At 38.3% G+C, this 24251-nt stretch overlaps 2 protein-coding genes across 3 annotated transcripts in view; one reads left to right on the plus strand and one right to left on the minus strand.

Moving 5' to 3' along the window:
- SLC25A21 (solute carrier family 25 member 21) overlaps positions 1-23988 on the minus strand; it is a 493157-nt gene extending 469169 nt beyond the window's left edge. The window contains exon 1 of one of the 2 annotated variants that reach the window (XM_032344079.1): positions 23900-23988. In XM_032344079.1, coding sequence (XP_032199970.1) covers positions 23900-23969 — 70 coding nt within the window. In that variant the 5' untranslated portion in view covers positions 23970-23988. The remainder of the gene's footprint in view (positions 1-23899) is intronic. The other variant, XM_032344081.1, reaches the window with a different exon arrangement.
- The window catches only part of MIPOL1 (mirror-image polydactyly 1), a 318781-nt gene continuing 318458 nt past the window's right edge, over positions 23929-24251 (plus strand). Inside the window, exon 1 of the mRNA XM_032344073.1 lies at positions 23929-24075. The gene's annotated coding sequence lies outside the window, so the exon portion shown is untranslated. The remainder of the gene's footprint in view (positions 24076-24251) is intronic.

A 24251-nucleotide genomic window follows, 5' to 3' on the forward strand; every position in this document is an offset into this window, starting at 1 on the left:
ATCATTGATTAGTTTTTGTATACTACCACACAGTTTAACTTATAAGGAAAGATTTTAAGGAAAATTTAATCTTGTGTCCAAATATAACATTACTTTAAACATGAGGTCATCTAAACATCTGTCTCCAATATATCACTGGGGATTTAAATCAAAAGTCTGCTAAACATGTACAATCATTTTGAAAATAAATAACAGGACAAATTTTGTCTTGATTATGATTATCATGCATTTTAAAAGGAAACATTTATTCTAATAAGAAAAGTCTGAACTAATTTAAACTTTATTGACATTAACTTAAAATAGTTTCATACAAGACTAAGAGATATATTTCATTTATTTGTTGCTTAACAATACTTGTATTTTAACTTTTCAACATTAAACACTATTTTTTTTAAAGATTTTATTTATTTATTTGACAGAGAGCAAGAGATCACAAGTAGGCAGAGAGGCAGGCAGAGAGAGGGGGGGAAGCAGGCTCCCTGCCGAGCAGAGAGCCCCACATGGGGCTCGATCCCAAGACCCTGAGATCATGACCTGAGCCGAAGGCAGAGGCTTTAACCCACCAAGCCTACCCAGGCGCCCCTTAAACACTATTCTTTTACCTCTTCATAATATTCTCTATCTTTGCAAAATAGTCAAGGAAATTTTCAAGACATAAAATATTTCCACTTGGTAACTGAGAACTAGTAATATTTGTTCTGAGCTTTCCTTCCTTTAGGGCAACTATGAATCCTCAACAAGAACTAAAATTGTCTATCTCCATTTAACTGACTCCTACTTTATGCTTTAAAGTAGTATGAATATGGATAATTAGAAAAGACAGTTATGGAAATTGCTTTACTCCAAGACATTACACTTTTTTAAAAAATGGATGTATTTTGAGGAGAATTTAATTACATTTAAACTCTATATCTTACTGTAGAATTTAATTTGTGTCTAGTAAGTGTGAGTACTTTAAATTCAGTAACAGGATTACTACTTGTTAACTACCAGTTAACTACTTGAGATGAATTAGCATTAAAAATAAGCCAAAATGCTTAAGCTTCAAAAGTTTCTGCCAAAACTAAAATGAACATTAGCTGTTGAAAAGCTGGAGAAAAACAAATTAAAGCATCACTGAATAATATATTCTTAGAAAAACACCACAGCACTCCCTACTACGGCAGAAATCACCAGAAAATTCAGCTGTAAGGGATATTAGTGTCCAAGTTGGTGTTGCATCTAGTAGGTTGTCACAAAATATAACTGTAAAAACTGGTCATTATGGATTTCTGAACTACCTCAACTCTTCTCTTCTATCAGCCTATGCCTTGGAAGACTTGACAGCTTTAGCCTTGGCAATTTCAGGTCATGGATTCTGCCTTAGTAGACACAGGGTAAGAATTTCAAAGTCCACTCATGACACTGTGTACACAACTCTTTAAAGGCAACAAATATGCCTTACTCATCTCATGCCCATTGCCTAGAACTCCATCTGACACATTAGCGCTTGATAAATATATGAATGAGTTAATGAAAGGAATATCTGACTAGAAAACAGGAATCTATGCCCTAGTTGAGTTGAAACTGCCTACTGATAAGCTGCCTTAGTTTTCCCACCTATAAAATGAGGCTAATTCTTGAACCTGTATCTTGAATTCCCATTTTCCCATGCCCATTTTTCTCCTTAGCCTGATTGTCACAGTACTGAGGTACTGTGAGAACTGAAAGAAAACATACATACAGAACTATCTGGAAAACTAGCAGCAGTACACAAGTGTGATTATTTTGATAAGTATCAACAATATATATGGGTTAAAACTGCATACACAGAGAAACAGATATTGAGTGTGAGATGAAGTATTTATTTGAAAAAGTTCTTTTGAAGAAGCTTAAAAAATAACATGCTTATCAAAATAATGTGATATGTTGAAATACAGAGAAATTCACTTTGGAAATACAGTTAAAGAACTGAGGGGCTAAGAAATTCCTTTAGAAAAGTTAAGTCTTGTGATTTCATTTTAGTTAAGTTTTTAAGATCTTGAAAACTTAGTAATTAATGTCTTTCAGATTACCAGGAAGAAATTCAAGCTTTCTTATGTAGTTAATACAATTGAGTTTTGTCTGAATCTTTGCCTTCCCATTCCAAAAGGTTTAATACTACAATGAATGGCTAAAGATGCTGATTCACCATAAGCAATATAAAAGTATTTTCTCGTGTTGCCATTAGTTTTCCCTCAAATTCAAACATGGATATGAACTAAGTTGGATATATTTGAATCATACTGATTTTTGTGTTGAAATAGTACAGATTTGTCTTTATGATTGTCAATTATCTCTTTTTTTCAAAAACACTAAAATATGAAAATAATTTTGCTTTAGTACAGTATTCCACTTGTATAATTTTCTCACACTCAGACTTTGGGTTCCCACATATTTTATAATTTTCCATTTCTTTCTTAGATTCATTCTACTATGATGATGATAAAAAGAGGCCCCTTGAAAAATCACTCAATTTAGCTTTGCCCCATTCAGTTACTCAAAATACTTACAACAAAACAGGCTAAGTCCTCTGTGTCACTCTATTTTTTTCTAGATCATAGTGACTTATTTTTCAAAATATCCATATTAGCAAGTTTTTCATACATTTTTTATCCAACTGCTTTATTTTTTTAAAGATTTTATTTATTCATTTGACACAGAGAAAGAGAACACAAATAAGAGAAGTAGCAGGCAAAGGGAGAAGCAGGCTCCCCATCGAGCAGGGAGCCTGATGTGGGACTCGATCCCAGGACCCTGGGATCAAAACCTGAGCTGAAGGCAGCTGCTTAACAACTGAGCCACCCACGCACCCCTTTTCTGAGTACTTTAATATTATATAGGTCCCAACTTCAGGGACAGATTTCTCAACCTCGCCTGCCCACTGGAATCAACTGAACCACTTTAAAAATGCCAAGTCCTGGACCCACCCCCACGATGCTGATTTAGTTGATCTGGTCTGCAGCCCTGCTATGAGAAGCTTTTAAAATTACCCAGTTGATTTCAGTGTGCAGTCAAGGCTGAGAACCATTGCGGTTACAGTCTTGTACAGGAGGCTGTTAGTAACAGCAACAAACCTTCAATTTATGGAGGGCTTACTTGTGCCAAGCAGCAGGCTAAGCACTTTCTGTGCATTATCTCATTTAATTCACAACAACCTTATGAAGAAAAATTCTGTTACTAATTCTTACTTTATCAACAAAGACATGAAGATTAGAAAGTTTAAGAAACTCTGCCAAGGTCCGCTGTTAACTGGCTGAGGGAGTTATAGACAGCTCTGTCCAACTCCAAAAGAGGAACTCTTCATCACTGACTACCATCACAGTAGAAACTAAGCCATAAGCCAGATTTTCTTTCTTTCTTTCATTCTTTCTTTCTTTCTCCCTCCCTCCCCCCCTTCCTTCCTTCCTATTTATTTATTTGTCAGAAAGAGAGAGAGTACGAGCAGAGGCAGGCAGAGAAGGCAGAGGGAGAAGTGCACTCCCCGCCAAGCAAGAAGCCTGATGCCAGGCTCAATGCTGGGACCCTGAGATCACAAGCCGAGCTGAAGGCAGTTACTTAAAACCGACGGAGCCACCCAGGTGCCCCTAAGCTAGATTTTCATAAAAAGGCAAGTCATAGCACCAGTGAATAAAAGTGACAGAATAATTAGCTTTGCGGGGCACCTGAGTGGCTCAGTTGGTTTAAGCATCTGCCTTTGGCTCAGGTCATGATCCTGGAGTCCCAGGATCAAGTCCCATCCTAGAGTATCAGGATCAAGTCCCACATCGGGCTCCCTACTTGGTAGGGAGTCTGCTTCTCCCTCTGACTTATCCCCTCTCATGCTCTCTCTCTCTCTCAAATAAATAAATAAAATATTTTTTTAAAAAAAGAATTAATTTCGGGGATATAAAAACACTAAAATTAGCAAGAGATTGGAAATGCCCATTTTTCTCCTTAGCCTGATTGTCAGAATAAATGGTTAACTTTCTCAAAATAGTAGTATTTGAGGAAAAGAACATTCCCAGGCAGTGTCCTGGTCTAGCTGCATACCTCTCGGTTGTCATGGACACAGGAAGGAACAATGAAATCATTATTTGAGTATTATTTTTTAGTTGCTAGTCAGCATATGAGTCTGTCTGTAAACTGCATCTCTGCATTCCCTATGGATCAGGGGAGCTGTCCCTCCTTGTAGTGACAGAATAACCACAAACAAAACAATCCTTCTGGGGGAAGCCATCTTTATCTGTCAGTATTAGTCAGTTGAGAAACAGAGCTGCAGGCAGCTGAAAAAACAGTTTGACTGTTTTAAGTTTACAGGTGGCCTTATAATGGAAATTTTTACACACTGAAATTCCTTTTTCAAGTTAAAAAAGTTTGGACAAAAAGGGACAAAATTTGGCAGTATTTTAATGCAATGTTTCTAACCAGCTTGCGAAAGCAAAATATCAAATTTTAGTGAAGCTTGGTGAACTAAGCACCCGCCTCTGGCAAACAGACTCAGTTAACTATTACCACCCTTTCTGTGCTGAACATTCCTCATGGTTAAAATCAGATCGGCCACACTTATGACAGGGCCTGATATATACAAGACATGTAAGAAATGTTTTCTGCATGAATTCATGGATGTTGGAAGAACTAATTTTAAAATATTTTTAATAGAAGATTGTATCCACAGAAACATAATAATAATGTCAGCATGTAAATAATAGGATAGCCGCTTAAAATCCAGCCAGAAAGTATTTCCGTGTGTGTGTGCGTGTGTGTGTGTGTGTGTGTGTGTGTGTGTGTGTGTTGTTTGCTTGGAAGAAACCAGAATGAAAAGAGAAGGCATTTGACTAATAATTCCATAACCATTAGCAGCAAGGCTCAGATACTTGGGGTTTGACGAAAGGTATCTGTTGGGCTTTCCTCTACATTTGGGACAATGAAGCAGACAATGCCAGTTTATTTGGTTGGTTGCTCGAAACCTTCTTCCTGATTGGCCTACCAGAACTTATTAAACTTTTTCTGGGGAAAAGGCACAGTTTGGAGCCTATCCCAGGCAATAAAATACAATTCATTCCATTTATCAATTTAGCTACTAGAATAAAATTTTTCTAGGACAAAATGGGTTTTAAAATGTCAGATTAGGAAGCTATTTAAGAGAGTCAGAAAGGCATGGGGCGCTTTGGTGGGAAGCATTGGACCAGCCCCTGAGAACACTAAACCTTAGGGTTGAGGGACTAGAAAAAATAAAGAAACTGATGAGAATGGCTGATTACAAACTTGGGTAATAATTTTGCCTTCAAGTACTAACAGACCCTTGTTAATCTATAAATCAGTAGTTGTCATTCACGCGGTCAGTCTATTTCTCACTGGCATGGGAGACAGAAATAACCACATTTAAGAAAAGGTCTTTACTACTTGTATTGATTAATAAGATTTGATATATTTGACCCAGGTGATACTTTATGATTTTCAGCTAGCCAAAGTTATTATGAATGATAAATTCAATAAAATATCTCAAAAAATATAAAAGCCCTACTTTTTTTTTTTTTAAAGTAGGCTTTGGGGGAATGGAGAGACCCAAGTTATTTGATAGGGTGACCACTGGGCCATGAACTGGGAATCATTCCTATAGGTCCACTATGGAATACTGAAAATGAAACCTAATGACTTCATTTTGGGAATAAAAAATTAAAATTTCTGGTAAAAAATAAGATCCTGTTAATGATATGCCCAAATACTTTCACATTTTCCCTCTCTGTTAGTAACTAACATTTACTGAGTGCTTATTAAGTGCTAGCCACAATGGTAAGCCTTTACATGCATTAACCCATCTGATCCTTCTAACGACCTCATGAAGTAGATTGCAATGTAACCTATGGATAAACCACAGAAATGTTAAGCTGCCTGCCCAAAGTAACACATTTAGTGAATATCAAAGCTGGGATCTAATGCCAGTCAGTAAAGCATCAGAATCCCTACAGGATGCCACCTCCCTATATTATCTCTACTTGCTTGATAAGGCAAAGTTCACTATCAAAGCATGGATGCCTTTCCATGAGAAGTTCCATTGTCTTCTTGAGGGATCTCAATTGTAAGTATTTCATTGCTTAGCTCCCACAGTGCACTCAAAAGTACTTTGCCATCTATGTAACTATTTAATTCCAAAACAAAGATCTGAGAACAAACATTAGGTAGATCAATGTTTTCATATGAAATCATATTCATATACATACATATTTCATGAAATACATGTATGTGTATATATATGATAAATGACTGGAAAAAACTACAACCAGCACAATGGACTTTGAGCTTGGGAAAATAAACCTACCCCCAAGCAGTAAGCAACTCAACAATCAAATAGTCTATATATGCTTCTCATAACCATTCATGAAAATGCAGGTATTAGGGAGAAACGGGTCTACATCCATGCACAGTCAAGACCCAGGTTTGCACAATCAATGGTTTTTAGACTACGTAGGATTACAGTCCCTCCAAGATTGACTCCTTCTCAGGGCAATCAGGGCAGGAAAAGTAGGACTCTTTGGATTTCCCTTTTCTTCCTTTGCCACTATTAGGAATAAAATTGAATAATGCATCTGAGACAGTGTATGGTTCCTGGAGTCATGTCTGAATTTGGTGACAGGTGAACACTACAAATGACATGTATTGGTATGAGGATGAAACTGCACCAACTCCTTTAAATAATTTAGAGAGCAATATGTGCTCTAGTATCTTGCTGAAAGATTTAGAATTTTTTAAATTAATTAACATTCAAAATTGGGAACCAAAACAAACTTAACATTCAATCAGTCATCTACTCATTCAACAAATGTTTATTCAGTACCTAACCTGTGCCATTTTCTGTTTTAGGCACTAACGGATATAGCCAGGTACCAAACAGACTAGGATTCTTATCCTCAAGGAGCTTGTCACCAACTGATAGAAACAACAGCATGTTTTAATATCTGTCCCTATTATACCTCTGCTTTAGTTAACAATTAATATGCATTCTTACATTTAAATAGTGTTTATATTTTATTGACTCATAACAATGATAGATCTAAGTTTTCTTTAAAAATGTATTGGTATTGGTATATGGCTATTTTCTCAGTTCTGCAATGTTAATAAAACATACATTAAAAGTGTTACTGCCCTCATGTATGTTCAAATGGAAGAATACCTAAATTTATATAAACTGCACAAATCATAACAAAAAATACAGATAGTTTCCACTGTAGAAAGTTTTAATTTGCTAAAAACCTATATATACCAATAACCGCTGTGACCCCCATCTACTCCAACCTTGATGCTTCCTTTATTACACACTTCCTCTGTGCTCCTCTTCCGCTGTCTGACTATTCAACATCCATCCATCCAATCATCTATCTAGTTATTACACAACTATGTACCAGGAACAATTGGAGTAAGAACTCTAGAATCCATTACACTCTTCCCTCAGGATGAGAGTCTCTCAGAAGTTGAAACAGACATGAGACTTGATATATTAAAAAGTAAAGAAATGCCAACGGACAGTTATTAAAATGTAGCTTATTTTAAATGCTTACATATCACTTACTCATGCTTTAACACACACAATTGCAATGAGAAAGGCACTGACTTTATGTCTAGCTTTATTTGAAAGAAATGTCAAAAGTTTAAGTTAGGAGGTCTTCTGTGAATGTGTGGCCCCATTCAAATGGCACTGCTGGTCCTGCTGGCACTGCCCCCTCTTGGCTCACTGCCAAAGAGAAGCTACTAAGCTGTCTCCACATAGAAGCGTCTCATTCTTTTTTTCTTTCTTTCTTTCTTTCTTTATTTATTTAATTTATTTTTTTTTAATTTTTTATTTTTTATAAACATATATTTTTATCCCCAGGGGTACAGGTCTGTGAATCACCAGGTTTACACACTTCACAGCACTCACCAAAGCACATACCCTCCCCAATTGTCCATAATCCCACCCCCTTCTCCCAAACCCCCTCCCCCCAGCAACCCTCAGTTTGTTTTGTGAGATTAAGAGTCACTTATGGTTTGTCTCCCTCCCAATTCCATCTTGTTTCATTGATTCTTCTCCTACCCACTTAAGCCCCCATGTTGCATACCACTTCCTCATATCAGGGAGATCATATGATAGTTGTCTTTCTCCGCTTGACTTATTTCGCTAAGCATGATAGGAGCGTCTCATTCTTATTCCCCCACTACTTACAGCCCTTGAAACCTGCAGGGAAGCTAAACTCAGAAGGGCACAGGACCCTATATTTGGGCATAAGAGTCCTAAATGTCCCAGCGTTCAGGGCTATTAGTGGTATTTCACACTTATTAGGGGTTAAATACAGATTTTTGTGGCTCACCCACAAATTACAGAATACTGTTCTGGGGGAAATGCACTCTGATTGCAAACAACTAACCTAAAATTACAGATTTTTGGAACATGACCTATACATTTAGGCATTATATGAAATGATATTTTTTCCCATACATGGTAACTGCACTTCTATATTTGTCTTGTATGTTTTTCCTATACATGGTAAGGGTAAATCATCTTTCTTAAATTTTAACTTACCCGCAAAAAAAACTTACCATCGATTTCTAACTTACATGAATAAAGAAGAGTAAGAGACCGCCTTTTTGAATTTATAAAACATTTCTGTGTATAGCTGCTTACAAGAAGAAACTGTGCATCTTATATTGAATATATATCAAATATTCTATTATAGGAAGCAAATCATACTGTTTAGCATTTCTGTATACCTTAAGTCAGAAAATGAAAGTTTTATTTTCAGTGGAGCTCTGAGAAACTATCACTCCTACAAGGAACACTCCCTCACTATCACCAAAATAAGATGTTACAAATGAGTTCAAAGCACTTGGCTTCTAATATAAAAGATGTTTTCCCTGTCTCTGCCACATTTAGGCTGATCAGAGAGAGGCACATAAGCAAAATATGTCTCAAAAGAATTGTATCATTCTGTGGCAAATGCAATTTGAATAAAAATAGACTTAATGAGTAGATATATTCTAAGCACTGTGCAAGCCCTGGAGACATAAAATAAATAAGACTTGGTCTCTACCTAAAAGGGGCTCACTCTTTGCAAGACTTAAAAAACAAGAATTAAATCCAGTGTAATCTTTTAAATTAATTACACAAAAGAAAACTAAATTGTGAAAAGCATCCATGTAGAGTAAAACATAATACCACCTAATATGTAAGCATATCAACGAAAACATTGTAAGTACAAACAATAGTAGGTAATGCCTGTTTAAAGACCCCTATTGAATGGACAGATGATACACTTTTAAAGTATACAATTACATAAATCTAGCAAAGGTCACATAAACATCATCATCCCTGTCTTCTTTCCATATAATTTATATGCCAGTGTCTCTATTATTCTTTTCTTTCCCTTTTTAGCTTCTCTGTTGACCTTCTAACCTCTAGCATTTGTGCGCTCCAAAGAATAGAAGGTACAGGCCAATGCAGATCTTTACAAAAACATGAAGGAAACAGAAAGTCTTATCCTTCCTTAACTCTCGATCAAACATGACATTATAATGCTCTGTAAAAGAAAGTGGCTGACATGCTTTCCAATTTTGATATGATCACATTCCTACTTCCATCTTAAAAGAATATGAAATAAATGTTTTTTAAGCTCAACTAAAAAAGCCCCTGCTAATCAAAATAAATCACTAAGGGGTCTATAGTACTTCCTGTATTAAGTATTCTCAGTACTCATTTTCTTTATAATTTTCTTAAAGTTTCATAGCTGTATACATTTCTCTTTAACAGAGAACGAAATAATGTGTTTAATCTACTAACCATTTTTCTAAAAAAATTTTAAAAAACATGGGCAAGTTACGCTGCCATCTTGTGGTTAGAAGTTCATTTACAATAGCAAGGACTTGTGGTATTTCCATTAATTCCACACACAGTATGTATTAACCTAAAAAAAAAAAAAAAAATCCTGTTTGGAGCTTAAGAAAATACATTCTTTATACACTTCCCTCACTTTCTTATGTTAAAACTCATATTAAAACAAGAAATGGCATTCTGAGTGGCTGCCCCAGATAGATAAATAAAAAGAACTATGCATTTGGCACTCTAGATCTTGCTCACAGAAGTGTATAATTTACTATTAGTGTATACGCAGTCTAACCCTGACAATTTAGAGAAAAAAGTTATGGAATCAAGGAGTTTTATTTCCACAAGATAATCTCCAAGACCTAAAAGGAATGAATGACATTTATGTTAAACTTATCAACAATTTTTGTTTGATCCAAAACTCTAAATTCAAAAATAAGACCACCCACCACAGAGAAAATAAATATTATAGCAACAAAAATAGTTGCTCCCACCTCTCTTACTTATATAAACTTATTTTTCCATACATAGTTAATAACCATACTTAAATAGAAAAACTAATTCCAAAGTCCAGTCATCTACATTTTTCAAATGTGTAATTCTTTCTGATCTATGCCAGGCACCTGTTCCAAATGTTTTATAATGGTAGGCTCTAATTCGAAGCTAACACACTTCTACATCTAATTCTGTCTGCAGAAAGCGTGGGGTTTTTTTAAAGCAAATCATCAAAATTATAGGAAGACAGTGCCATCTATAGGTCTGCACACGGACAGAATGGTGTTCTTCTATTCAAATGTGACTGTCCTCCGTGATGTCGTAGCCGACCAAATGTATTGCCCAAGAAGGAAGCTCCGAAATAACTTTGCTCCTTATTGAATCTCCGGAGAGGTACCGATAATTTATTCCAAAGTATTTTAACTTACCTCTACAATCATTCTCCAGATAGTAATAACAACAGCAGCCATATCAACAAGAACAAAATAATACTTCCTATAACTGTATTAATCTAATTTTGGCACATTTGATGATCCATAAATATTGATAATTTTTCAAGAAATATTAGCTCATTGGCATTTCTTCTCTCTCTCTCTCTCTAACTCTCTCCTTTTCACAATGTAAAACTTTTGAGCTTAATTCTATTTTAGGTGTCATTCAATTCTACTGAAACATAAATTATTATTTCTCCAAAGTTATATTTCCCCCCATAATAGCTCATTCTAGATTTTACATTCTAGAATGTCTAGATTAAACATTCAACTAAATTCACCCTGGGTCTCACCTAAAGCTACCAAATTTGTGCAAATGAAAAAGCTCAAAACAAACCTATTTCATGCAACTTAAATTCCATCTTTTTTTTTTAAGATTTTATTTATTTATTTTTGACACAGAGAGAGAGAGATCACAAGTAGGCAGAGAAGGAGGGGTAAGCAGGCTCCCCACTGAGCAGAGAGCCTGATGTGGGGGTTCAATTCCAGGACCCTGAGATCATGACCTGAGCTGAACACAGATGCTTAACCCACTGAGCCACCCAGGCACCCCAAATTCCCTTTTTTCACAGCCAGGCTCACCCAGTCTACTCTGGGGTTGCTCTCACTCCAGTGAGTCATTCCGGTATCTTACCTATGTATAAGGCTTATTTAACAATTACCCAAGGTTTGGGGCTCAACTCACTCCTAATCAATCGCCTGTATGGAATGACAGGAAAGAGGTAGCTCTGTCAATGCTGACAGAGTCCCCTGATGGGTGATATGGAGAATTTTTTTTTTCAAGATTTTATTTATTTATTTGACAGACAGAGATCACAAGTAGGCAGAGAGGCAGAGAGAGAGAGAGGAGGAAGCAGGCTCCCCGCTGAGCAGAGAGCCCGATGCGGGACTCGACCCCAGGACCCCGAGATCATGACCCGAGCTGAAGGCAGTGACCCAACCCACTGAGCCACCCAGGCACTCTGATATGGAGAATTTTATACTTGTACTACGGCTGGCATTTAGAGGTCTGGCAAAAATAAGAAATGGCTGGTTACACCAAAGGCAGACCTTGCTGGTTCATCAACGTGCGAGTTTCCAGAGCAGCTGCAATATTTAAACCAGCCTGAAGGAAAAGAGGTCTTGTGAAGGCAATACCTTGCATGGGGCTGCTAGCCTGATTTCTTTGCACAGTAGGAGGCGGGGTAGGATAGTGGGGAGGAGTAAAAATTCTGAAAGCAAAGAAGACAGAGTTTGAGTTCATGTTCTGTTACTGGCCTCGAGCAAGTTCCTTAATTTCTCTGAACTTCACTTCCCTCATCCTCAAGAAATTACAAATTATTGTCAATAAGGTAAGCAAAGCAAGATGCTTTATACATAGTAATCATTCAATTAATGTGAGTATTTAAGATTTATCTTAATGCTTCCTGTTTGTCTGATCTTAATTATTGACTAGATAATTAAGGAGGATCCATCTAAACCCAAACACACACCCAGAGAGAGTCACTTGTAACTTGCTAAGTTCACAAAAAGAATGAATGAGAAAGGCAACTCAAAATAAAGATGAGACAACAAAGAAAAAGTGGTATTTGATGGTCTGATACTAGTTTCAAATTTTACCTCTGAAACATTACCTTTGAAAATCACTAAAAATCAGCAAACTCTTGTTCCCATGTTATTTCTACTGTATAAGTTAGAAATCTGAATCTGTAGGACACAGAGAAGTTGGTAATACAGATTCGGGAGTTACATGCTAATTGATAATACTGAAGCCAGAGAGTAGATGGGTTTGCTCCAGGAGGTAAGAGTGTGTGCAGCAGAGAACTTAGAACCCTGCAGAAGGCCAATTCTTGAGGAAAGGGAAAGAAGCGGAACCAGCAAAAGAAATGGTAAAGAAGTGATTGGATATGAAGAGGAGAGTAACAATCAACAGTAGAGACAACTTTAAAGAGAAACACTGGTGAGGGAATGTGAAATTTTACAAAGCTTAGGCAAAATTAAGAATGAAAACCGGTAGTTAACAGTTTGAGCAGAAAGGTAAAGACAGATATGCCAATTATGGTAAGTTGGAAACTGAGTGAACAATTTTTCACAGTTGACAATGAAAGGCAGGGAAACATAGGACAATAGCTTGAGATATGGAACACAAACTTAAGAACCATAATATAAAGAAAAAAATACAATCAAATGCCTGTTCTGGGTTAAACTGTGCCCTCCCCCCCAAAAAAGTTCTAAACTCTGGTATGTGATCTTATTTAGAAATAGGATCTTTAGAGATGTAATCAAGTGAAGGTGAGGTCATACCAGATTGAAGTGGGACCTAATCCAATGATATCCTTATAAAAAGAGGGAAAATTGGACAGACACAGAGACAGACAGGAAGAAAGCCATGTGATGACAGGGAAAGAACACGGTGATGGTCAGCAACTGCCAGAAACTGAGACAGGCATGGGCCAAATTCTCCTTTGCTGCCTCCAGAAGGAACCAGCCCTACCCACACTTTGATTTCAGACTCCGAACCACCAGTACTGTGAGACAATAAATTACTGTTTTTTTAAGCCATCAGTTTGTGGTACATTGTTCAGATAGCCCTTGCAAACTGATACAAGGGATCAAAAGATACAGATCTAATAGAATACTCAGAATGTGCGTAAGCCATCATCACATCCAAGTTTGGAAATAAGTGACACAAACATAATAATTTAAAACCAAAAGAAAAAAAATGGTAAGAAAAATCAGTTAAAATCTAGAGCAATTAAGAATCTCCTAGGGCGCCTGGGTGGCTCAGTGGGTTAAGCCTCTGCCTTCAGCTCAGGTCGTGATCTCAGGGTTCTGGGATCGAGGCCCGCTTCGGGCTCTGTGCTCAGCAGGGAGCCTGCTTCCTCTCTCTATCTCTGTCTGCCTACTTGTAACCTCTCTCTCTGTCAAATAAATAAATGAAATCTTTAAAAAAAAAAAAAAAAAAAGAATCTCCTAGACGTTCCTTGACCTGGTTTCATTTATTGCAGTTGTAAGATACCACCTACTTAAATCATAAAGATGTTTGAAAATGATTTGTGTACCTCTTTTCACTTTGAGGTCCTGGAACAAAAGGTGATACACAAATTTAAAAAATCATCATAGACCTCTCACTCATAAGGTGCCACACATTTTAGACCTGAGGATAATCTTTTCACTTCATTTACCAAGTGGTTACAATACAAGAAAATACTGTTAAAGTTAAGTACTGTGGCAAATATTCATTATCTAATGACTTGAACCTCAGCATACTCTTCTTTCTTCAGAGTAGGACTTGGAGACTATATTCTGTGGCTTATGCTTCTGATATTTATTCATTAATACAGTCAACATCCATTCCTGAGCATCTACTATGCTCTACCTAAAACACCAGTTTCTCAGTGCTCTGAAATGCTACAGTCAAGACTGAGAGGGGAAGGCAGTGCACAGACAAAGGAGATGAGGCAGTGCTGGTTTAACAAAGTGTTCCTAAAATGTACTGTTAAAGTTGATTATGTTTTTATGGCAACTGAATTGTGTGCCACATATTATACTTACGCTTTTAAAATGTCTTTCACTGAAGGACAGTAAAATAAGAAATCCTTTGAAATATGATTATGCAATTCATATTTTGTTCTTAAATTCACATTTTTGAGAACTAGAATTTCTTTTTTTGTTGGTTTTTAAAAAATATTTTATTTATTTATTTGACAGACAGAGACACAGTGGAAGAGGGAATACAAGCAGGGACAGTGGAGAGGGAGAAGCAAGCTTCCTGCTGAGCAGGGAGCCCAATGCAGGGCTCAATCCCAGAAGCCTGGGATCATGACCTGAGCCAAAGGCAGAGCCAAAGCAGACTCAGCCACCCAGGAGCCCCAAGAACTAGATTTTCTTTAAGAGAGACAAGATTGAGCTATCCTACAACCCAGGAATTGCCCTACTAAGTATTTATCCAAAGGATACAAACATAGTAATTTGAAGGAGCACCTGCTCCCCATTGTTTATAGCAGCAATGTCCACAATGGCCAAACTATGGAAAGAGCCTAGATGTCCACTGATGGATGAATGAATAAAGAAGATGTGCTGTACACAAACACACGCGTGCACGGGCGTGCACACACACACACACAGGAATATTACTTGACCATCAAAAAGAATGAAATCTTGCCATTTGCAATGACATGGATGGAACTAGGGGGTATCATGCTAAGTGAAACAACCAGAGAAAGACAAATGCCATGCAATCTCACTCATATGTGGAATTTAAGAAACAAAACCGATGAACATAGGGGAAGGGAAGAAAAAAATAAAATAAGATGAAAATAGAGGAGGCAAGTTATAAGAGACTCTGAACTACAGGAAACAAACTGAAGGTTGTTGGAGGGGAGGGGAGTGAGGAGATGGGGTAACTGGGTGATGGACATTAAGGAGGGCACATGATGTAATGAGCACTGAGTGTTACAAGCAACTGATGAATCCCTAAGTTTTATCTCTGAAACTAATAATACAGCATGTTAATTAAATCAAGTTTAAATTAAAATTTTAAAGAGACAAGACTATATTTTAATTAAAATGCATCCCTTAAAGCTATTTTATAATTATTTTGACCAGTAGAGTTGCTTCCTCCTATGTGGTTGAAATAAGGGGAATTTTTCTGCCCTAATTATACCCAGATAATGGGTTCCAGCCTCCCTTTGATGTGTCATAAAGGCTCACCTGTTTGACTACAACCTGCTACTTATTATCAAACAATTGCAGTTTCCCAAATCCTGAAGTTCCAAAGGAGCCATTTATCCAAATCACATGTGTGTCTCCTTTGCACCCATTCTGAAAAAGCCTTTTCCTTGATCAAAATTTTAACCTTGATTACCCCCCATGCATTGACCCTTTTATTACTTAGCTCAAATTAAAGTCCAGAGGACTACTGGTATACATACTGCCTGTTAAAGTACTTCTTTTAACTGTATTTTAACTATGATGGGTTAAAGCAAAAAAAAAAAAAAAAAGGTAGAAATCTTATAAAAATGAAGATGCATTACGATATATAAGATCAAAAGATCCAGAGTTTTTAAAGGACTTGAAATTATCTAGTACCATTTTAGTTAACTTTTTAGGTTGAAAGTCTTGACTCTCTTTCATAAGTATAATGTGCTTTTTACATATACTTTCAATAGTCAATTTCCCAGAAATCTATCCATGAATCCCAGGTTTCTTTCCCCTTAAAAAGGGTTTTTCTTTTTTTTTTTTTTAAAGATTTTATTTATTTATTTGAAAGACAGAGATCACAAGTCAGCAGAGACACAGGCAGAGGGAGAGGAAGAGAAGCAGGCTCCCTGCTGAGCAGAGAGCCCAATGTGGGGCTCAATCCCAGGACCCTGGGATCATGACCTGAGCCGAAGGCAGAGGCTTTAACCCACTGTGCCACCCAGGTACCCCTTAAAAAGCGTTTTTCATTCCACTTTCTCATTTGATCCCTCAAAGGTGATTAATGAGAGAAGCTGCACAAAGTACTGCAACTGTGTCTAAATCGGTGTCCTGCATGAACGGTGATCATGTAAAAGATATAAGGAGGGGAAATGCTCTAGGAAGTTCTCCTAGTGGCACTGGAAGACTTCTGGGAATATAAGTATGGGATTCAGGGAGACAGGACAGGAAGGGTCTTAGAGACACCACTGTGCAAGGGAATTCAGTGTGGACAAGGCCTATGCAAGGCCTCAGGAGGGACCCTGACAGGCTCTGGTGAGAGAAGGTCTCTCAGGGATCCAAGAGGACCTGCCAGGGACTCTGGAAAACTCTGAAGTTAGAGGCAAAAGCCCATTGAGAAGTTGGAGAGAATACTCATCTGAGTGAATCTTAAAGACTTCTATATGACTTGGGAAATAAGAACCCCATGAGCTTTGGAAACACATGGAAGAATCCAAACTGGTTATTAGGAAGAATGGGAAGATCTGAGGTAAAGCTAAGTTCCTGGCTCCAAGGAAGAGATGTTCATAGAAGGGAAACTTCCTGGAGCCCTACTGGTGAGCAGACAGGTAATGACGTGAAATACTGAGGCCTATGAGACCTTGGAACTCTAGCGAGTTTTGTGGGGGCAGTCTATCAGTATTGCTGTCAGGTTGCTACCAATCCCGTTGGTCATTGTGAGAAACAGAAAAAGATGTCTCAGCACCATCTTGTCCTCTCAACAGATGCAGGAAAAGCCTTTGACAAAGTAGAGCATCCTTTCCTCATTAAAACTCTCACCAGTGTAGGCATAGCGGGAACATAACTCAATATCATAAAAGCCATATAGGAAAAGCCCACCGCAAATATCATTCCCAATGAGGAAAAACTGAGAGCTTTTCCCCTAAGGTCAGGAACATGGCAGGAATGTCCACTATCACCACTGCTGTTCAACACAGTACTAGAAGTCCTAGCCTCAGCAATCAGACAACAACAACAACAAATAAATAAATAAAAGGGGCAAAGAAGAAGTCAAATTCTCATTCTTCCCAGATGACATGATACTATGCGGAAAACCCAAAAGACTCTACCCCAAAATTGCTAGAACTCATACAGGAATTCAGCAAAGTGAAAGGATATAAAATTAATGCACAGAAATCAGTTGCATTTCTATACACTAACAATGAGATAGAAGAAAAAGAAATGAAGGAATCGATCCCATTTACAATTGTGCCAAAACCCATAAGATATCTAGGAGTAAACATAACCAAAGAGGCAAAGGAGCTGTACTCAGAAAATTACAGAACACTCATTAAAAAAATTGAGGAAGACACAAAGAAATGAAAAAAAAATAATGTTCGTGGATTAGAAGAACAAATATTCATGGGTTTTTTTTTCAATTATATTCTTAAATTAGCCAACATATACTATGTATTAGTTTTTGATGTAGTGTTCAATGATTCATTAATTGTGTATAATACCCAGTGCCCATCACAACACAAAGAACAAATATTGCTAAAATGTCTTTGCTACCTAGAGCAATCTGTACATTCAAGTAAAATCCTTATCAAAATACCATCAACTTTGTTCACAGAGCTGGAACAAATAATCCTAAAATGTGTATGGAAACAGAAAAGACCCCAAATAGCCAGGGGAATGTTGAAAAAGAAAACCAAAACCAATTCCAGACTTCAAGCTCTATTACAAAGCTGTCATCATCAAGATGATATGGTACTGGCACAAAAACAGACACATAGATCAATGGAATAGAATAGAGAACCCAGAAATGGACCTTCAGCTCTATGGTCAACTAATCTTTGACAAAAGAAGAAAGAATGTCCAATGGACAAGAGACAATCTCTTCAACAAATGGTGTTGGAAAAATTGGATGGTCACGTGAAGAAGAATGAAACTGGACCATTTCCTTACACTACACACAAAAATAGATTCAAAATGCATATAAGACCTAAATGAGACAGGAATCCATCAAAATCCTAGAGGAGAACTGCAGCAACTTCTTGCTAGACATGTCTCCAAAGGTAAGGGAAACAAAGACAAAAATGAACTACTGGGACATCATCAAGATAAAAAGATTTTGCACAGCAAAGGAAACAGTCAACAAAACCAAAAGACAACCCACAGAATGGGAGAAGGTATTTGCAGATGGGAGAAGGTATTTATCAGATAAAGGGCTAGTATCCAAGATCTATAAAGAACTGATCAAACTCAACATCCAAAGAACAAATAATCAAGAAATGGAGAGAAGACATGAACAGATATTTCTCCAAAGAAGACCTACAAAAAGATCAACAGACACATGAAAAAAATGTTCAACATTACTCAGCATCAAGAGAAATGCAAATCAAAACCACAATGAGATACCATCTCACACCAATCAGAATGGCTAAAATCAACAAGTCAGGAAACAACAGATGTTGACAAGGATGCAAAAAAAGGGGAACCTTCTTACACTGTGGGGGAAATGCAAGCTGGTACAACCCCTCTGGAAAACAGATGGAGGTTCCTCAAAAAGTTGGAAACAGAGCTACCCTACAACACAGCAACTGCACTGCTGGGTATTTATCCCAAAGATAAAAATGTAGTGATCAGAAGAGGTACCTGCTCCCCAATGTTTATAGCAGCAATGTCTGCAATAGCCAAACTATAGAAAGAGCCCAGATGTCCATCGTCAGATAAATGAATAAAGAAGATGTGGTATGTGTATATACAATGGAATACTATTCAGCCAACAAAAAATATGAAATCTTGCCATTTGCAATGACATTGATGGAACTAGAGGATATTAAGCTGAGTGAAATAAGTCAGTCAGAGAAAGACAATTATCATATGATCTCACTCATATGTGGAATAAGAAGCAAAACAGAGGATCATAGGGGAAGGGAGGGAAAAATAAAACTGATGAAATCAAAGAGGGAGACAAACCGTAAGAGACTCTTAATCTTGGAAAACAAACTGAGGGTTCCTGGAGGTGAGGGGTTGGGGGTTGGGGTAACTGGGTGATAGACATTAAGGAGGGCATGTGACTTAATGAGCACTGGGTACTATATAAGACTGATCAATCACTGAACTCTACCTCTGAAACTAGTATATTATATATTAATCGAATTTAAATTTAAAAATAAGTAAACTTTTTTAAAAAGAAAAAGATGTCCCTACTCCCCAGAAGGATTCACCTATAACTCTAAGATACATGGATTATGAATCAGATTTCAGCTCCCACTTGCTCCAGTGGCCAGAGCCCTTTTTCAGTATGTAACACGCCCAACTGCACATTTAGGCCCTAGATGGATTGAGAATTTTCTCTTGGCTAAAAGCTAATTTTGCACCCATACACCTGAAATTATTTAGAAAGAGAAATACACTATTTAGCAGAAAGTCTGTAAGAATTTTATTTGTAGATAAAATAGCTCTTTTAAGGGATGTAAACTATTAAGAAATATAGAAATAGTAAGGGATAGACTTGAATTGATCTCTCCAAATTCTAAAAATGTCTGACGATGGAAAAAACATCTTTCTCATCCCTCCCCTATCCTGATTTCCTACAGAAATGGTTGCATGCTTATGCAGCCAATGGTGAATTAATTAAGCCCCTGTGCATCAGTTTCTTCATCCTGGAGTTGTGATGAGGATTAAACATGTTGATACATGTAAAGCTTAGAACTGAGTCTACCAGTTAGTATTGACTCAATAAATGTTAGTTATTTTGATTACTTGTGCCATTCACATGTTAATGAGAATGTTAAGCTGGATGAGGCTGTAGAGGACATCTGGGAAACATTCATGCAGAAAATCATATTCAAGTTAGACCTTGGAAAATAGATAGGATTTCAATAGGTAGAGAAAATAAGAGGAAGACATTCCAGGCATTGTGACTTAAAGTGCAAAGGTACAGGTAACATTCAAGTACAGTGAACAGATCTATTTAGCAGAAACTGAATAGCATGTGTAGGCGAGGAGGAAAATAAGACTGACAGCTAAATTGGGAGCATATAATAAGGTATACAGAATTCAGTCTTCTCTCTCTGGTCAGCAATGAAAACCAAGAATGCTTTAACTTGTAATCCTCTGCCAATCTGGTTCCCCTCTATAAAATCTCTCTTCCTCAAAGGTCTTCTAATGCAGTGCTTCTAAAACTGGAAAGAGCAGACCAGTGACTGGGAGTCCTTCCTATAATGCAGATTCTGAGATGGTAGGTCTGGAGTGATGCCTGAGATCTTACTTTTTAGGCAAGCTTCCAGGTGCTACCATGTGCCTGTAGCTGCTCATCCACAGACCATACTTTGAGCACTCAGGGTGTAATACAATGGCCTCTTCTCGTTCACATCCTTACCCCTTCTGCAGTGTTTGGCCTTGCTGATCTTCCTGAAGCTCTCATCATTGGGTTCTATTCTTTCACGTGAATCTTAAGTGATTACCTGAAGCTGAAAATACAGACTAGAAGCCTGCTCTGTAAAACTTCAATTCATATTGACTTGTCTTGAGCACAGCTTGTATCATATAAAACTATAAAACAAAATTGCCATTGGTTAAAAATAACTTTATATATTACCTATAGCTACAAGTTCAAGGCCAGTCTTTAGATGTATACTGTCCAAGCAACTGTCAGTGATTTGATCTCTTTGGTCTTTTAAATACAAATATCACAAACCATCTTATAATGAAAGACAGATGTATATCGTGATGAAAGACATCTATTATCCATCTCATGATGTGTCTGGCTTCTCTGTAAGATAAATCTCCCCTGAAGTCTCCCTGCCCACTGCTGCCCCACTCATCTGCATGGGCAGCACAACAGATTGGTGGCAAAGGTGGGTCCATGTCCAAAATTAGGTTATATTTAGTCTTTCCCATGCTTTTACTCAAACACTGGAAAAAAAAAAAAAAAAAAAAAAGCAAGTTGGTCCCTCACTGTCTCTGCAGAATGGAAGTCAAGAGCATGTAAATTCAAGAGCTGTTAGGAACCACACTCTGTCCTGTAGATGGGAGAATGGGAAAGAGCAGTCAATTTTAAGAAAAAAAGACTAACGAAGGCACCGGAAGAGCACAGGGAAAGAGTTCCACAGCCTAGCATGCTGACAACCTTGCACATGTCCAAATAACCCTACAGGAAGGGTAAGCCATGGTCTGACCTGATTCTTGGCAGAATGCCCTGTGATTTCCTCTGCCCTAAGGGAAGATAAGCAGATGGGTGGGGAAGAGCTGAGAAGCGGTTTCTCCCGTTATCTCATCGAAGACTGTCAGAAGGCCATTTCTCGTCCATCTCCCTAGTGTCAGTTGAATACAAGGCTTGTCACCACACTTGCACTTAGGGAAAGCTGCAGCCTTCAGCGTAAGTGGGTAAGACTGGCTGTGGTTAAGGCGCTTTCCCAACACCAGAGTGACCTACCACCAGGGAACTGACACCATAATGATTTGCTTTTCCTGTCTTTATAAGTAATTAACTGCCTGAATCCATTTGGGCATATTTACTCCTTAACAGGCAAATCTTTGGAAGTATGGCAAGCCATCCCAACAACTATTAGTATTACCCGTGACCCTATTATTAACCACCACTCTGCTGCCTTGGAAATGCTTAACCCCTTGACAAAGTGAGGAAGGGTAAGAGATGGCAAGAGTTGACTTCCTGTGTTCCCCTCAGCGCTCTAGCTCCTGATGGCAGTCTCTTCCAGGAAAGCATCAAGACCCTGAATTCCATAAGATATGGTACTTCTCCAATAAACCTTCCCAGCTTTTTTCTTCCCCCTTAAGAAAACCAGAATGCGTTGTTAACCTTAACCCTCAAAAGGTTATATAATGCATACATAGAGGTGTTGCTTTTGATGACATTATCAGTCATCAGAACCCCAGCCCTAGAGATTCAAATGCATTTTCTGTATTTATTAAAATTCCACCTCTCTTGTATATTAATTTCTTTTTGGCCCTTGGCCTAGTATATATAATATGATCAGTATGCATTTATTAAAGTCCGATAAATATAAAATTTTATGAAATGATATTGTCCAAATAGAAGAAAACATGACTCTTTTTCTACACTATGATGTAAGTATAAATTATTGTCATTTATCAAAATTACATAGTACAAAATATATAAATCAACTATACTATGTTTACTCTCTTAGAAATGTATTAATTTTCATTCAGATTAGTTACAACTGTAAGAACATGATGGAATCACACATATTTGTGCCAGATGTTTATCATCCAAAACAGTATAAGCAGGATTACAGTTTGATCTACACTTCTCCCCTGAATTTAGCTGTGTCCAAAATAGAGTATGATCATCCAAGCCAATTACAGATGTTTCTGAATCATTAGTCATAGGGTAGGATGTTCACCAATTAGCCTTATTGTCCTGTTGGGACAGCTAAGTTTTCTTTGATCAGGGTTGTGGACTTTAAATCAACTAAGTTGGGAACAGCTGGCAGAGTCTTGGACATTGTGAAATTGGCCAAATGGTGAGTAAATTGGTGAAAATTCAACAACCCTCTGGGGAAACAACTAAAAAAGTAGACACATATAAGATATGAATGCCTTAACTGTCATATTAATGAAATATCTTTAGGAAAGTATACAGACGGTAACTGAAACATCTGGCTGCCTGTGGTACTCCTGAGATGCAAGCAGTCCATGACATACTGATAACTAGTCATAATTTATAATAGGCCTTTATAAAAAGTCCAAGTTTGAAAATAAATTTTACTAGCTGATGTTAAACAGTGGATATCTAGTCACTCTCTTAATATGATTTACTACAGTTGCCACAGTACAAATTATTAACAGACTCTCTACATTTATAAAAATGTTTTATGGTGATGAGTGAATTACAGTAATTACTTTATAAATTTATAATAAAATGCAGAGTTAGGAAAAATTAATTTTTCAATTAACTCCTAATTTGTTTTAAAATATCTTTAACACACATTCACACAACATAATCTCATGGGTTGGTGACTTTCTCTAGCCACACTTAGTAACTATTTCCACGATTCGTTCTAACAAACGTTTTCTGAAGGTTTTTTCCCCACAGCATAACTCTCCATAAATTAACGTGAGCCGATTATACCAAACGTGTTTATCTGTGTTAACATATGCATTTAATTTTAATATGCCCATTTCAGGCGCAAAGAGCCCCCTCCTCCCCCCCTCCCCCCCAACAAGCACCCCTGCAAGGAGAAGACCTGTGGAGTCCTGAGGCGGGTACTGAATGAGGGAGACAGGAGTTATGTAAGACCTGAATTACCCAGAACAAAAAAGCTCCTACAACTGAGAGCAAGAGGAAGTCTGAGCGCAACTGGATCTTTTCAAGTAAAGTAACCAGGCAGGCAGAAAGGCCTCCTCCACGCTACAGGCCTTGAGGCTACCTCGCCTGTTTGCCCCGCTCACGACCCGGGGGGCGGGGCCCCGGAGAGCGGCGGCGCGGGGCGGAGGGGGCTTGACCTGGGGCGCCCAGCGTCCACCGCCCCCTCCCGGCCTCCTTTGCTTTTGCCCACGGCGGGCTCCGCGCTGCCTCGGCGCAGCGCGGAATTCAGGGGAGAAACTTCTCTAGGGAGACTGGCCTGAGTCAAGTTTTTGGGACACGCGAAGGGAAAAGCAACAGGCCCGCGGCGGGGCGGGGCGACCTTACCAGCGGAACCACCGGCCAGGATCTGGCGTGAAGCCTCTTTCACGAAGCCGGCGTCGGGCTTGGCGGACATCTTCACTAGCGGGGCAGGAGGGAGTGGGCCGCGAGGAGTGGGCGAGCTCGCCGGCCTCTGTGCGGGCCTGTAGGAATTCCTCGGATCCGGACAGAGCCGACTCTGGGTAGGTCCTAGCGCCAAGTGGCTCCCGGTGAAGCGGCAATCCGGCGACTGCTCGGAGGTGGCGGCTCAAGGCGCAGGCTCCCTGCGTGATCTCCGGCGGGTCGGCACCTGCCCGCTGCACCGCTTCGAGGAGCTCTCTGTCACCCCTGCGAGGCTCCGTGGGCTCCAAGAAGGACC

Source organism: Mustela erminea, chromosome 5 (assembly GCF_009829155.1).
Source record: "Mustela erminea isolate mMusErm1 chromosome 5, mMusErm1.Pri, whole genome shotgun sequence".
In the NCBI taxonomy this organism is placed as follows: Eukaryota; Metazoa; Chordata; class Mammalia; order Carnivora; family Mustelidae; genus Mustela; species Mustela erminea.